Source organism: Triturus cristatus, chromosome 11, assembly GCF_964204655.1.
Source record: "Triturus cristatus chromosome 11, aTriCri1.1, whole genome shotgun sequence".
Taxonomy (NCBI): Eukaryota; Metazoa; Chordata; class Amphibia; order Caudata; family Salamandridae; genus Triturus; species Triturus cristatus.
The window spans coordinates 1,167,158,096-1,167,172,366 of NC_140594.1; the positions used below are offsets into that span (position 1 = coordinate 1,167,158,096).

The window sequence follows — 14,271 nt, forward strand, 5'->3', positions numbered from 1 at the left end:
AGCTGTATTTCTGCTGTGTATCCCTCTCTGCCTGTGACACTCTGTGCCTGCTGCAGCGCTGAGTTCCTGAGGTGGTGCTGTGAATCTGCTGTGCATTCCTCTCTGCTTGTGACACACCCTGCCTGCTGCTGGGGTTCTGCGGTGGATCCCTCCCTGCCTGTGACACGGTGTGCCTGCTGCTGTGGTTCTGTGGTGGATCCCGCCGTGCCTGTGACAGGCTGTGCCTGCAGCTGTGGTTCTGCTGTGGATCCTTCCCTGCCTGTAACACTCTGTGCCTGCTGCTGCGCTGAGTTCCTGAGGTGGTGCTGTGGATCTGCTGTGCATTCCTCTCTGTTTATGACACACCGTGCCTGCTGCTGTGGTTCAAATGTGGACCCCTCCCTGCCTGTCTCTCTCTGTGCCTGCTGCCGCCTGAGAGCATGTGGTGCTGCTGTGGATCCCACCCTGCCTGTGACAAGCCGTGCCTGCTGTTGTAGTTCAACTGTGGACCCCTCAGTGCCTGTGACACGCCATGCCTGCTGCAGCACTATGGTTCTGCTGTGGACCCCCCTGCCTGTGACATGCCGTGCCTGCTACTGTGGTTCTGCTGTGGATCCCTCCCTGCCGTGACTCTCCATACCTGCTGCAACCCTGAGATCTTGAGTAGTGCTGTAGTTCTACTGTGGTACAAAAAGGGGTGGTGATGGACGGAGCATCAGAACCAATCAAATACTCACACCCAGTCAACAGATCTGGGTTTGATCCATCACCGTTCTTTAGCCCACTCTGCCACCCCAGTTCAGACATGGCCATATGCAAATCAGTCTGACCCTGTGCCTCATGGGAACAGTCCAGCCCGAACTGCCAAGCCATGCCTTCCCTGGACCGGAAACAAGCTTCCTAGGACCGGTTTCTGGCATTTCAGCCGTCTTCAGCCTGGCTTGCTTGAATCCAGTGGCAAAGTGAGCAAGGAACTCCCGTCTGAGCATACCCAGATCTGTTGACTGGGTGTGAGTGTTTGATTGGTTCTGATGCTCTGTCCATCACCACCCTCTTTTGTACCGCTTTGTTCGCCATAAGTTGGCAGGGTATGCTCAGACGTGAGTCCCTTGCTCACTTTGCCACTGGATTCAAGCAAGCCTGGCTGAAGACGGCTGAAATGCCAGAAACCGGTCCTAGGAAGCTTGTTTCCAGTCCAGGGAAGGCATGGCTTGGCAGTTCGGGCTGGACTGTTCCCATGAGGCACAGGGTCAGACTGATTTGCATATGGCCATGTCTGAACTGGGGTGGCAGAGTGGGCTAAAGAACGGTGATGGATCAAACCCAGATCTGTTGACTAGGTGTGAGTGTTTGATTGGTTCTGATGCTCCGTCCATCACCACCCTCTTTTGTACCGCTTTGTTCGCCATAAGTTGGCAGGGTATGCTCAGACGTGAGTCCCCCGCTCACTTTGCCACTGGATTCAAGCAAGCCTGGCTGAAGACGGCTGAAATGCCAGAAACCGGTCCTAGGAAGCTTGTTTACGGTCCAGGGAAGGCATGGCTTGGCAGTTCGGGCTGGACTGTTCCCATGAGGCACAGGGTCAGACTGATTTGCATATGGCCATGTTTGAACTGGGGTGGCAGAGTGGGCTAAAGAACGGTGATGGATCAAACCCAGATCTGCTGACTGGGTGTGAGTGTTTGATTGGTTCTGATGCTCTGTCCATCACCACCCTCTTTTGTACCGCTTTGTTCGCCATAAGTTGGCAGGGTATGCTCAGACGTGAGTCCCTTGCTCACTTTGCCACTGGATTCAAGCAAGCCTGGCTGAAGACGGCTGAAATGCCAGAAACCGGTCCTAGGAAGCTTGTTTCCGGTCCAGGGAAGGCCTAGCTTGGCAGTTCGGGCTGGACTGTTCCCATGAGGCACAGGGTCAGACTGATTTGCATATGGCCATGTTCGAACTGGGGTGGCAGAGTGGGCTAAAGAACGGTGATGGATCAAACCCAGATCTGTTGACTGGGTGTGAGTGTTTGATTGGTTCTGATGCTCCGTCCATCACCACCCTCTTTTGTACCGCGTAGTTCTACTGTGGCTCCCTCCCTGTTCATCACTCTGTGCCTGCAGCTGTGGTTCTGCTGTGGTTACCTCCCTGTTTGTCACTCCATGCCTGCTGCTGTGGGTCTGCTGTGGATCCCTCCCTGCCTGTGACACGCCATGCCTCCTGCTGTGGTTCTGCTGTAGATCGCTCCCTGCCTGTGACACGCCATGCCTGCTGCTGTGGTTCTGCTGTGGATCCCTCCCTGCCTGTGACACGATGTGCCTGCTGCTGTGGTTCTGCTGTGGATCCCTCCCTGCCTGTGACACGATGTGCCTGCTGCTGTGGTTCTGCTGTGGATACCTCCCAGAGGCTGGCTCTGCCTCTCTGAGCCTGCTTCTGTGATTCTGCTGTTGCTCAGAGGCTGGCTCTGCTTCTCCCTGCCTGCAGCTGTGGTTCTGCTGCTGCTCGGAGGCTGGCACCGCCTCTCCCTGCTGCTGTAGTTCTGCTGTGGGTCGAAGGCTGGCTCTGCCTTTCGCTGCCTGCTGCTGTGATTCTGCTGTTGCTCAGAGGCTGGCTCTGTCTCTCCCTGCTGCTGTGGCTCGGAGGCTGGCTCTGCCTCTCCCTACTGCTGTGGTTCTGCTGTGGGTCGAAGGCTGGCTCTGCCTTTCGCTGCCTGCTGCTGTGATTCTGCTGTGGCTCGGAGGCTGGCTCTGTCTCTCCCTGCTGCTGTGGTTCTGCTGTGGCTCAGAGGCTGGCTCTGTCTCTCCCTGCCTGCTGCAGCCCTGAGGTGCTGCTGTGGTTATGCTGCTGCTCGGAGTATGGCACCGCCTCTCCCGGCTGCTGTGGTTCTGCTGTGGCTCAGAGGCTGGCTCTCCCTCTCCCTGCCTGCTGCAGCCCTGAGATCCTGAGGTGCTGCTGTGGTTCTGCTGCTGCTCGGAGGCTGGCACCGCCTCTCCCTGATGCTGTGGTTCAGCTGTGGCTCAGAGGCTGGCACCGCCTCTCCCTGCCCACTGTCGCAGACCCCGCCTGCCGGGAGGCGCCGCCCCTGCTCCTCATCCAGCGGCCGCTTGTTGATCACCGAGGCCGCCGCAGCCCGGGCTGCGCCCCCCGCACTACCCCAGTCAGGGAGCCGGGGGCAGTGAGGGGGCAGAGGCCGGGCTCGCCCCGCCCACAGGCTGCAGGTGGACAGGCCGGGCCCCCCCTCCCTGCACAGCCAGCCCCGCTCTCTCCGCCGCCACAGCTTGAAGATGGCGGCCCCCGTGCCCTCCAAGCCGGGCCCCCCCGGCAGCGGCAGCCCCCGGCCCACCCCCCCGGAGCTGGACTTCAGGTCGGGGGCGCGGGTGGAGGAGCTCAACCGGCTCATCGTGGACTTCAGCAAGCACGACCAGCGGGAGTACGACGACCAGCGGGCCCTGGAGGTGCACACGGCCAAGGACTTCATCTTCAGCATGCTGGGTGAGTGACCCCCCTGATACCCACCTCCGACCCCCGTGGGGGGCAGGAGAGACCCTGGGGGGAGAGGGGATACACGCGAGGGGATCTAGGGTACCAGAGAGCCCTGGAGGTGCACACGGCCAAGGACTTCATCTTCAGCATGCTGGGTGAGTGACCCCCCCTGATAACCCCCTCCGACCCCCGTGTGGGCGAGACAGACCCTGGGGGGAGAGGGGATACACGCGAGGGGAGCTAGGGTACCAGAGAGCCCTGGAGGTGCACACGGCCAAGGACTTCATCTTCAGCATGCTGGGTGAGTGACCCCCCCTGATAACCCCCTCCGACCCCCGTATGGGCGAGACAGACCCTGGGGGGAGAGGGGATACACGCGAGGGGAGCTAGGGTACCAGAGAGCCCTGGAGGTGCACACGGCCAAGGACTTTATCTTCAGCATGCTGGGTGAGTGATTTCCCCAACCCTGTGGGGGGCAGGAGAGACCCCGGGGGGAGACCCACGATGGGAGCTCGGGAGACTGGGGGTCCTTGAGGTGCACACGGCGAAAAACGTCATGATCTTCAGCATGCAGGGTGAGTGACCCCCTCCCCTTCCCGGAGACCCGGGAGTGGAGTGGAGCTAGGGGGACCAGAGGTCTTGGGGTGCACACGGCCCATGACTTTATCTTCAGCATGCTGAGTGAGAGCCTCCCACTGTGAACCCCCACCGCAGGGGAAGTCTGGGGGGGGCGGGCAGTAGCCCAGGATGTGCCCACAGTTAAATCCCTAATCTTCTGAATGGTGGGTGGGTGCCCGCCGCTGCTCCGTGGTCGGTGAGTGCCAGTTACTAGCCCCATCACCTCCTCGGGTGGTCAGGGGGTCGAGAGCCCCCTGGGGTGTATGAGAGAGGGCAGATGAGCTCCTAGGAAGCGGAGGGGGTGGCTAGGGATGCATGAGCTTGGGGACCCCCTCCCGGCACACCAAGGACGAGGTGGAAGAGAGGACCCCGGGGGAGGTGACTGGTCTTGGGAGAAAGCGTACCCCACAGGAGATGTTCGTCTCATGGCCATGGGATGGGGGGTCATCTGTGGGGGGTGTTGTCAGCCACGGTGCAATGATACTAACAGTTGAGCCTCCAGGTGTATACGTCTGGGGCGCACAGGGGGTCCCTTGGCCTTGGTTTTGTGGGGTCACTCGGCCTCGTATTGATCGCGGCGCAAAAAACACCCTTTAACCAAAAAACGTAACTGCGCCCGCTCCTGAGTTTTGTGCACGTGCTGGTAAAAATGTGAACTCACCTGTACAAGGTCACGCTGTGTCCATTTTCGCCTGTTGATATCTTTTAGTGCATTTTTACCACCAGCTTGGGGTGGGGGGGGTGTACGAAACATAAAATGAGTGGGCACAATCTGGGCACTGGTGTCCGAAGGGGTACAAAGACTGTTTATTCTACTGGCCAGGTCTAGACGAGCCTGCAAGCATGCTGATGCCTGTCACTCTTTACTTTAACGGAACATGCTGAACTACAAGTCCCAGCATGCTCTAGTTTTGTTACTAGTTCCGGCTGTCTCGCCTGTGACGTGGGTAGGTTGGTTGCTGTGCATTCTCTCCCTCATTCATTCATTCAAGCTCTCATTTTGGCGCAGTGGAAGACGGGTCCAGCTGGTTTCCAATGGGGCGTCCCCCACGTGTCACCTTCAGGGCTCTCATTGGTTGACCATGATTACAGGGGACCAGTGTCCGGCTGCAGATGTGCTGCTGTCCAAACACCTGCAGATGGTCCAGGTGTGACTCTGGGACCTTGACTTGGATAAACCCTGTTTTCCTCGGCAGGTCCCTAGAGCTCCCAGCGCCCCCTTTCCATGACCTGCAAAAAGCTTCGAGCCCTCAAAAACTGCTTCGTTGGGTGTATTGGTCTCTGCAGAACAGAGCCTCATCTGAGACAAGCGTCGCTGTGGTAACATGGATGCCTCTGTGCCCAGATGCTGGTGCACCAGTGTAAAGGGGGCATTCGCGTTTAATGCCCTAGGTGCTATGCCCTGTCCACGGGGAGGGAGGGGGGGGGCATTCACTTTAAATGCCCCTGGGTGCTATGCCCTACGATGCTCGGTGCATCAGGGGGGAAGAGGCGTTCACGTCAAATGCCCATGGGTGGTATACCCCGAGTACCCAGGAGCGCAGGTGGTGCCTATAGAAGGTGGCACATCATTTGATAAACTCACCCCTCTTTTGCACAGCTGGCTATTTTTAGATCCTGCCGGGGGCGGAAGGGGGCGCTGGCAGCAGTGATGGATGCCCGGTGTTGTACCCCAGGGCCTCAGGTGTAGGGTAGTCACAGAGCGGCTGCGACAGAGCCAGGGGTAGCCTACATAGCGTCCCATTTAACTGTGCCTAGTGCCTGTGTGCTGCGGCTGCCCTTCGAGGCGCACGGAGGCATATCACTAGGTGTAGTGTGTTCGACACTCGTATTGTATGACTCACTCAGGTGGAGCTGCAGTGCACAGTAGAGGCTTCTGGGAGCTACGGTATGGGGTAACATACACAACCGCCCATGTATATGTGCCTAGTGCCTGTGTGCTGCGGCTGCCCTTCGAGGCGCACGGAGGCTTGTCGGAGGCCTATCACTAGGTGTAGAGTAGGTATGCGATCCCCTCACAGGTGAAGCTGTGGTACACAGCGGGGGGGGGGGGGGGGGCGCTGCGGCGACCCCCACATCAATGGAGCCCTGCTGTGAGTGTCTTGCGCTGTGGCATTTCATCGCCGGCGCCTGGGGACGGCAATGCTGTTCCGTATTACATTTCATGTTTTTCTTACCCGTGCATTTACTTTTTCCAGAATGACGTGTTTCTGTATTTTTTTCATGCAACATATCGCTCGTGTAGAGTGCATAGTGTGACATTTCTCGCAGTGCCTGACAATTGGTAATAGATGGGTTCCGAATACATGCTCATCCGATCATTGGCCTCTCTGCAGGGCGCACAAAGCAACGCTCAGGTGGGCCAAATATTATTTTGAAAGTATGCGAATGTGTGCGAAGGACGTTAAAGCCAGCTGTCAAAATAATGGCCACGTGAAAGTTGAAGAAAATGCAGAATGAACAGGTGAGTGAGTGGATTGTGCGTTGGGGATGGGTGAGGTGAAAGGTGCCGGAGAGAGTGTAAAGACGGTGCTGGAGAGGAAAGAGATGGTGTGGGAGAATTGCAGATTTGGAGTTCGAAAAAGATATAGAGAAAGTGTGTAAATGTCTGTGAATGACTTATCTCTTCCACACACCATACTTGTGCTTAGTTCACCTTCTGCTTAAAAAGGTTAAATTAATTTATTCATCAGGGCCGGTCTTTCGCATGTGTGAGGGCGGCCCCTGCCCAGGGCGCCGACCTCCAAAGTATATTAAAAACTTTTTTTACGGCCGTAGGCCTCTTGTCTGCTTTTCGTGACCCTACTTTATTTTGCCCCCTCACCTTCCTCATACATTTTCAATACATAAAGAAAGAGAAAGTGGTGTAAAATCAGTTATTTTCCCCAGGGTGCTTTCCGCGCAAAGATCAGCTCTGTTGATGCATTTATTCAATCATTCAGACATGTCAAAGGCTTGAGGTGCGGGTAGTTGATGGTTTTCATCCTGGGCTGTTGTGTGACCAGGTTCCTTGTGTACCCTGTTCGTTTTGAGGAGGTGTTGTTATCCAGCGCCTCGCAGCAGTGACTGTGCCCACAAGCTGCTTTCTTTTGCAGGGGGAATCTTGCTGTGTGTGAATGGTTGTATTTACACCTTCCCTAGAAACGGTAACCCTCGTACTTTGGGCACGTGGTTAGATCTGAGACTTTGGAGCTTGAATGGGGGGGGGAGAAGGACACGCTCATTGCGGTTAGAAGTGTTTGAAAACTTCCTTTTCGCTTCCTGTTCTCACCCGGATCAGGGCCGTTTCTAGGTGTTTTGACACCCTAGGCGAGAATTGAAAAATGCCGCCTGCTCGTTTTACTGCCATCCCTCTCTCCCCCTGTCATCCAAACTAGAAGAATTAATGCATTAGATATTCCCAAACTCATGTTTTTTGCCGCCTCCCCCTTTTGCCGCCCTAGGCGGCCGCCTAGTCTTGCCTAATGGTAGAAACAGCCCTGACCCGGATGTTTCCCTCTCACCCTCCACTACTCTCTACTTCCGCCTTACCCTGTCCCCCTCTTATTCACCCCCCTCCATCACTCACCAGGACTCCTCATTCATTCCTTTCTCCTCCTTTACATCAGCTCTTCCCTCACCTCCCCGTCCACCCCCACTCTCTGACGTCATTACTCTCACCTCGGACCTTTACCGCGTCATAGATATTTCCTGAGGTTCTCTCCCCTTTTACATTCACTTCACATTACACTATACAGCGTCCTTGTGTACCCATTGTAATCCTCTCACGACCACTCGCACGTTTCCCTCTCTCTCCCCCTCTTCTCTCATTTCTAACGCTGTATTTCTGCTCCATTGCGTCTGTCTCCCCCCCCCCCCCTCTCTCCTTTCTTACACTCTTTATTACCCGCCCCTTTGCATCTCTCTCTCTCCCCCCCCCCCCCCCCCCCTCCAGTCGCCTGGCGCGGGATTGCTCTGGGAGGAGCTGTGTAGTCTGCAGGTGGTTTAAGTACTTCCCCCCGTGCTGCTGTGTCTCAGCCTTGCATCACCCCGCCTCTCCACCCCTAGCTGGAGGGCACGGATTTGTGCGTACGGGTGGAGCCCGCACCAAACACCGCGGTGTTTGTTTTGTGCAGGATTCGTGTCTGCTCAGGTACCTTGTGCTTTCTTTACTAGGACGAGTACCCTTCAGCTGCTCTGCGCGCTCTGTGACCCTGGGCAGGCCGCTGGAATTTACTCGCGCCTTTATTTGGTCTAATTTCTGAATCCGAAGGGGAGGGCGCGGGCTTGGGAGCGGCCCAAACCTCGCACAGGCGGTGATTTATCAAATGTCTTGCAGGGGTGATGCCTACACCTTCCTCTCCACGTCTGCAGGGTTCACGTGCGTGATGTCAACGCACGTGACAAACATGACTGCGATAATCCCCCCCCCCCGTTCCCCCTCCCCCGGTCCCGCGCTGATGAGGTTTCCTTGAAAAACGCGAGCTCTGTGCGCCACTTAACGCGCGATGCACGTGTCTCGGCGTCTAGTTAACGTGCGATGCACGTGTCTTCGCGTCTAGTGTGTGATTCACGTGTCTTCACGGGAGCCCTTCTGACGTGTTGTGGTTTCTTCATTGGTGACGTCGTCTAAGACAGGTGACTGGAATTATCCTACTGCAGGAGAAGACCAAATTATGCGGCAAGAAAAGGCACATTATCTGCACAATACCGCCCATTTTGTGGTAGTCTTGCCTCATTATTTTGGAGTTTTTCCACATGGTAACCATATGTGGGTAAACACATTAATACCACTTTGAGACCCAACCACCGAAATAAGCAACAGAAAGATGAGCAGTCAACGGGGGTCTTCCATGCACGGGGATCCACGCACGGGGGCAACGGTGGTCTTCCACGCACAACAGCATGCGTTGCCATTGTTTTAGTAACTTTTGATCCGTTTGAGCTATAAACATTTTATTGGGTGAAATCTGCACATTAAGCAGCAGGTGATAGATTATGTGGCAACTCTCTAACAAGGCAAAGAAACACTGCGCCTGCAAGAGTTCCTGGCCTTGTTGCAAACTCAAGGCGATGATAGACGGAGCCAGGGCCGGACTGGGAATGCAAACCATTGAGTCGGACCAGCCACGGGGGGTGTGGGGTGGTGCTGGCGGGAAGCGCTGCAGCTTTTGGTACATGGGGCAAATAATTCAGCACTGCTGCAAAACTGCCCCCCTGTACCAAAACCAGCCCCCACCAGTCTAAACTGGCTCCCACCCTTCCAACCCACCGGGAAACCGCCTGGTGCCTGCTACGGCCAGTTTGGCCCTGGATGGAGCACTGAAGCTTTTCAGACACTCACCCCAGTCACAGATGGGTTGAATCCATCATTGCTCGTTAGCTCACTTTGCCACCCTAGTTCAGACCCAGCCATATGCAACTAAGTCTTGACCCGTTGCCTCATGGGAACAGTCCAGTTCACACTGCCAAGCCAGGTCTTCCCTGGACCAGAAACAAGCATCCTGGGTCCGGTTTCAGGGTAACAGCCCTCATCAGCCAGGCTAGCTTGAATCTAGTGGCAAAGTGAGCAAGGGACCCACGTCTGGGCATACCCTGCCAACTTAAGGCGAACAAAGCAAACACAAGGTGATGATGGACGGCGCGCTGTGATTCCGTCATTGTTCTTTAGCTCACTTTGCCATTCCAGTTTAGACACCGCTATATGCAAATCAGTCTTGACCCTGTGAATCATGGGCACAGTCAAGCCCAAACTACCAAGCCAGGTCTTCATTGAAACGGAAACAAGCATCCTGGGACTGGTTTCTGGGTAACACCCCTCATCAGCCAGGCTAGCTTGAATCCAGTGGCAAAGTGAGCCTGGGACCCACGTCTGGGCATACCATGCCAAATTAGGGCAAACAAAGCAAACACAAGACTGCCCGTGCTGCCACGCACCCGACGCAGGATTGACACCTATGATATAGGCTTGCCCCAGACTGGAACATTACTGGGCGACGGTGTGCAAGATATTGACAGCAGTGGCCCCGGTGCGTCGGAATGACACCTTAGAATACTGTATAATGGGTCTGGGACCCCGTGAAAAGAAGGGCAGCCCTACCACACGTTTTGCGAACTTGGTGCTCCTTTTGGCCAAGAGAGCCATAACTTCACGTTGGAAAACCACTAGACTCCCGTCCTTACTGGACTGGCATACCGAAATGTTGAAATTGGGTAGAGCAGAAGGGATTGAACTGCAAAGAGAGGAATTTAGGGGCCTAAGGAAAAAAAACTATTTCACTAAGTTGGTATGCAATGCTGGAAGAATACGCCGTGATAGATATTTTGTCTTACTAGGACACACTGGAGTCATTGCAAGGGGGTCTGACCTGTGAATATGGGACACCTGGGCTCCCCATGCCACCTGTGTGCGGTGCTACATTAACGGGATCATACAGCTCCATCCTGGCAGACTTTGAAGCCGAAATGCACACACACGTGGTAGTGGATGTTGTGCAAATACTATTGTTGAATGTTAAAGGCCGAGCATGCGGGGGGGGAGGGGAGGTGGGGGATTGTTTTCATTGTTAAGATGTTTTTAATAATATTATATTCTGAAGGCTTTCCTAACTTGCCATCCACTTTGCCAAACATCCTGGCACATACCGGGGTCACGAGAATAACTTGTGTAGAGCTGCTGATCGAAAACCGATTTCAAGGGTATTGGATCATTCCATGGTGCCATTTGCAGACACTTATGGATGTTTAACATTGTTAGAGTATTCTCCTGTGCTGATGGTACACAGGCCCTGTTACATCACGTGTCTGTATGCCCTTCTACATTGCTGTATGATGCCTGACTTACTGTTTTGTAAAACCAATAAAAACAAATTTAAAAAAAGCAAAGCAAACACAAGGAGATGATGGACAGAGTGCCAAAACTTTCCCCATAAACTGGACGTTCATTTTCCAACCCTTTTGCCTTTCAATCCGCCCAGCTGTTGGCTGGCAGACATGACTGACAGCATTTAGAACCACTCCAAAAACAACCAAATTACCATTTTTATCCACATTTAAAAATCAATACAGACCGTAAAACAATGTTTTTCTGCCTGTATTTATATGTAAAAATCTGTAAAAACGGAAAAGAGGAAGCCTTATTGAAGACGCGTTGTGTGCAGACAGTAAACTGTGAGGACAATTCAGAGCTTGTGTTGGAAGGAGATCTTGGAAAGGGGCCAGTCAAACCAACAGCCATGTGTTTACACAGTCAGACTCCTGTTCTCTACAAACCAGCTGTGGACACATCTTTCTGGTCACTGACCTAGTTCAACACATCAAGAACAGAACTTGAAAGGACAGCGAGTCAAGTGTGTGCCCCGTGGTGAAACAATCAAGTGGAAAAAAGTTGTTGATATTGGAGAAAGTTCTTGCTGTGGGAGGGGAGTGTAACCCCCTCTTGAATAGGGCTCCTGCTTTCAAGTCATTTATTTTTGGACATTTCCATCTGTATTTATCCACCTTTATTTGGGGTTTTGTAAAAAAAATGAAGCAGAAACAAGTATATTTCTACATTATTTAACCAATAAATCAGCATCATTCCTGCAATCCTGTCGGGTTTCAGTGATAGAAGCACGCCCAGGTGATAAAATGTGCATTAAAAAAAAAAGCAACTGTCAGCACGAGTTTGAGCATTTCTACTCGTTTACTAACATCCCTGTATTTCTGGGGCTAGCTGTGTTCCCATCCAGAGGCGGGTTAGGCCCAGTGTTTTTAAGGATGGGCACCACACTGGTTGGCATGTGCCAGGTACCCTTGTGTGAAGGTGTTTGATTCTGTTTATGGTGGGCAGCTTTGTATTCTTAATAAGCATCTATACCATGCATATGAATTCCATATAGAAGCAATGTATACACTATTCTGCACAACCGAGGTTATAATAAAACCTTGTAGTGCATTGTGCCAGGTCCTCGCTGCTGCAGGTTGCACTGGATGGTGCGTACCAGTTCCTGCCTATTGCAGGTTGCGTTGTGCTGGTGTGTACCAGTTCCTCACAACTTTTGGTTGCGCTGGCTGGTGTGTGCCAGGTCCTCGCTGCTGCAGGTTGTGCCGGCTGGTGTGTACCAGGTCCTCGCTGCTGCAGGTTGCACTGGATGGTGCGTACCAGTTCCTGCCTATTGCAGGTTGCGTTGTGCTGGTGTGTACCAGTTCCTCACAACTTTTGGTTGCGCTGACTGGTGTGTGCCAGGTCCTCGCTGCTGCAGGTTGTGCCGGCTGGTGTGTGCCAGGTCCTTGCTGCTGCAGGTTGTGCGGCTGGTGAGTACCAGAACCCCAGACCATGCCAAAGCAAAGTAATAGGGTCTCGGGCTGCACCAGGTGAAACGCACCAGATACTCACTGCTGCAGGTGGTGCTGGCTGGTGTGTACCAGGTCCTAGCTGCTGTAGGTCGTGCTGGCTGGTGCGTACCAGTTCCTGCCTATTGTAGGTTGCTTTGTGCTGGTGAGTACCAGTTCCTCGCTGCTGCAGGTTGTGCCGGCTGGTGTGTACCAGGTCCTCGCTGCTGCAGGTTGTGCAGATGGTGCGCACCAGTTCCTGCCTATTGTAGGATGAGTTGTGCTGGTGCGTACCAGTTCCTCGCTGCTTTTGGTTGCGCTGGCTGGTGTGTACCAGGTCCTCGCTGCTGCAGGTTGTGCCGGCTGGTGTGTACCAGGTCCTAGCTGCTGCAGGTTGTGCGGCTGGTGCTTACCAGTTCCTGCCTATTGTAGGTTGCGTTGTGCTGGTGCGTACCAGTTCCTCGCTGCTTTTGGTTGCGCCGGCTGGTGTGTGCCAGGTCCTCGCTGCTGCAGGTTGTGCCGGCTGGTGAGTGCCAGAAACCCAGACCATGCCAAAAGCAAAGTAATAGGGTCTCGGGCTGTCCCACGTGAAATGCACCAGATACTCACCACTGTAGGTTGCGGTGGCTGGTGTGTACCAGCTCCTCGATGCTGTAGGTTGTGCGGCTGGTGCTTACCAGTTCCTGCCTATTGTAGGTTGCGTTGTGCTGGTGTGTACCAGGTCCTCGCTGCTTTTGGTTGTGCTGGCTGGTGCGTACCAGGTCATCACTGCTGTAGGTTGTACTGGCTGGTGCGTACCAGTTCCTGCCTATTATAGGTTGTGTTGTGCTGGTGCGTACCAGCTCCTTGCTGCTTTTGTTTGCGCTTGCTGCTGTGTTCTAGGGTCAGGGCACCTTATGACACACCAGAGTAATATCTCCCCTGAGCCTGGCCAGGGTACTGCAGCTCAGTGTACCAGGGACAGCTGATCTGGTTGTCTTCTGACGCTCCACAGATACTTTGAGGAGTGTGGGGTGCACAGATGTTGAGGTACAAGGATACTTTGAGGGGTGTGCGGTGCACAGATGTTGAGGTACAAGGATACTTTGAGGGGTGTGCGGTGCACAGATGTTGAGGTACAAGGATACTTTGAGGAGTATGGGGTGTACAGATGTTGAGGTACAAGGATACTTTGAGGGGTGTGGGGTGCACAGATGTTGAGGTACAAGGATACTTTGAGGGGTGTGCGGTGCACAGATGTTGAGGTACGTGGGTACTTGTAGGGGTGTGGGGTGCACAGATGTTGAGGTACAAGGATACTTTGAGGGGTGTGGGGTGCACAGATGTTGAGGTACAAGGATATTTTGAGGAGCTTCAGACAAATAGACGGTGAGACTTAATTAGGGTGTGTGTGCATTCAGTGTGAGGCGCTTGGGGTGATTTCATTCCTTTACACACTGAAGCTGCCATGTTTAACAAATCCCACCCACAAAGTGCCTAGAGGCCAGCCCACTGCAGAGGGTGTTATAATACAATCTTGATCTGGGTTGTGTATCGCCAGGGCCATTGGAATTATACAGCAGGTGTTACTAAATTACGTGGTGAGATAATGTCGATTAAGCGGCATATTTTATGATGGTATCCGTTCACTATTTTGTCATTTTTACACGCTAACAATGTTGCACAAAGATGCCACCCTGTTAGTACCAGTTGAACGCCTAAATACAGCGATAAGCAACTCGTAGGTGCCTTCAGCTTGGCAGCAACACGTATCGCTGCATTTTACTAACTTTTCATCGGCTTGAGGAGAAACATTTTCTTTAATGTTAAAATCTGCAAATTATACAGCAGATGTTACATTATGTGGCAATCGCAGCAAATCAATAATTATGTGAAAAAATCCAGTGCCACACAATGGTTTAATTCTGGAGTCCC

The 14,271-nt window shown here is 53.7% G+C and overlaps 1 protein-coding gene across 2 annotated transcripts in view; it reads left to right on the top strand.

Moving 5' to 3' along the window:
- Positions 1 to 3,025: 3,025 nt before the first annotated feature.
- The window catches only part of MB21D2 (Mab-21 domain containing 2), a 134,272-nt gene continuing 123,026 nt past the window's right edge, over positions 3,026 to 14,271 (top strand). For both annotated transcript variants that reach the window (XR_014970886.1, XM_085635861.1), the window contains exon 1: positions 3,026 to 3,456. Coding sequence is in view for 1 of the 2 variants with exons in the window: in XM_085635861.1 (XP_085491987.1) it covers positions 3,249 to 3,456 (208 nt within the window). In the remaining variant the exon portion in view is untranslated. The remainder of the gene's footprint in view (positions 3,457 to 14,271) is intronic.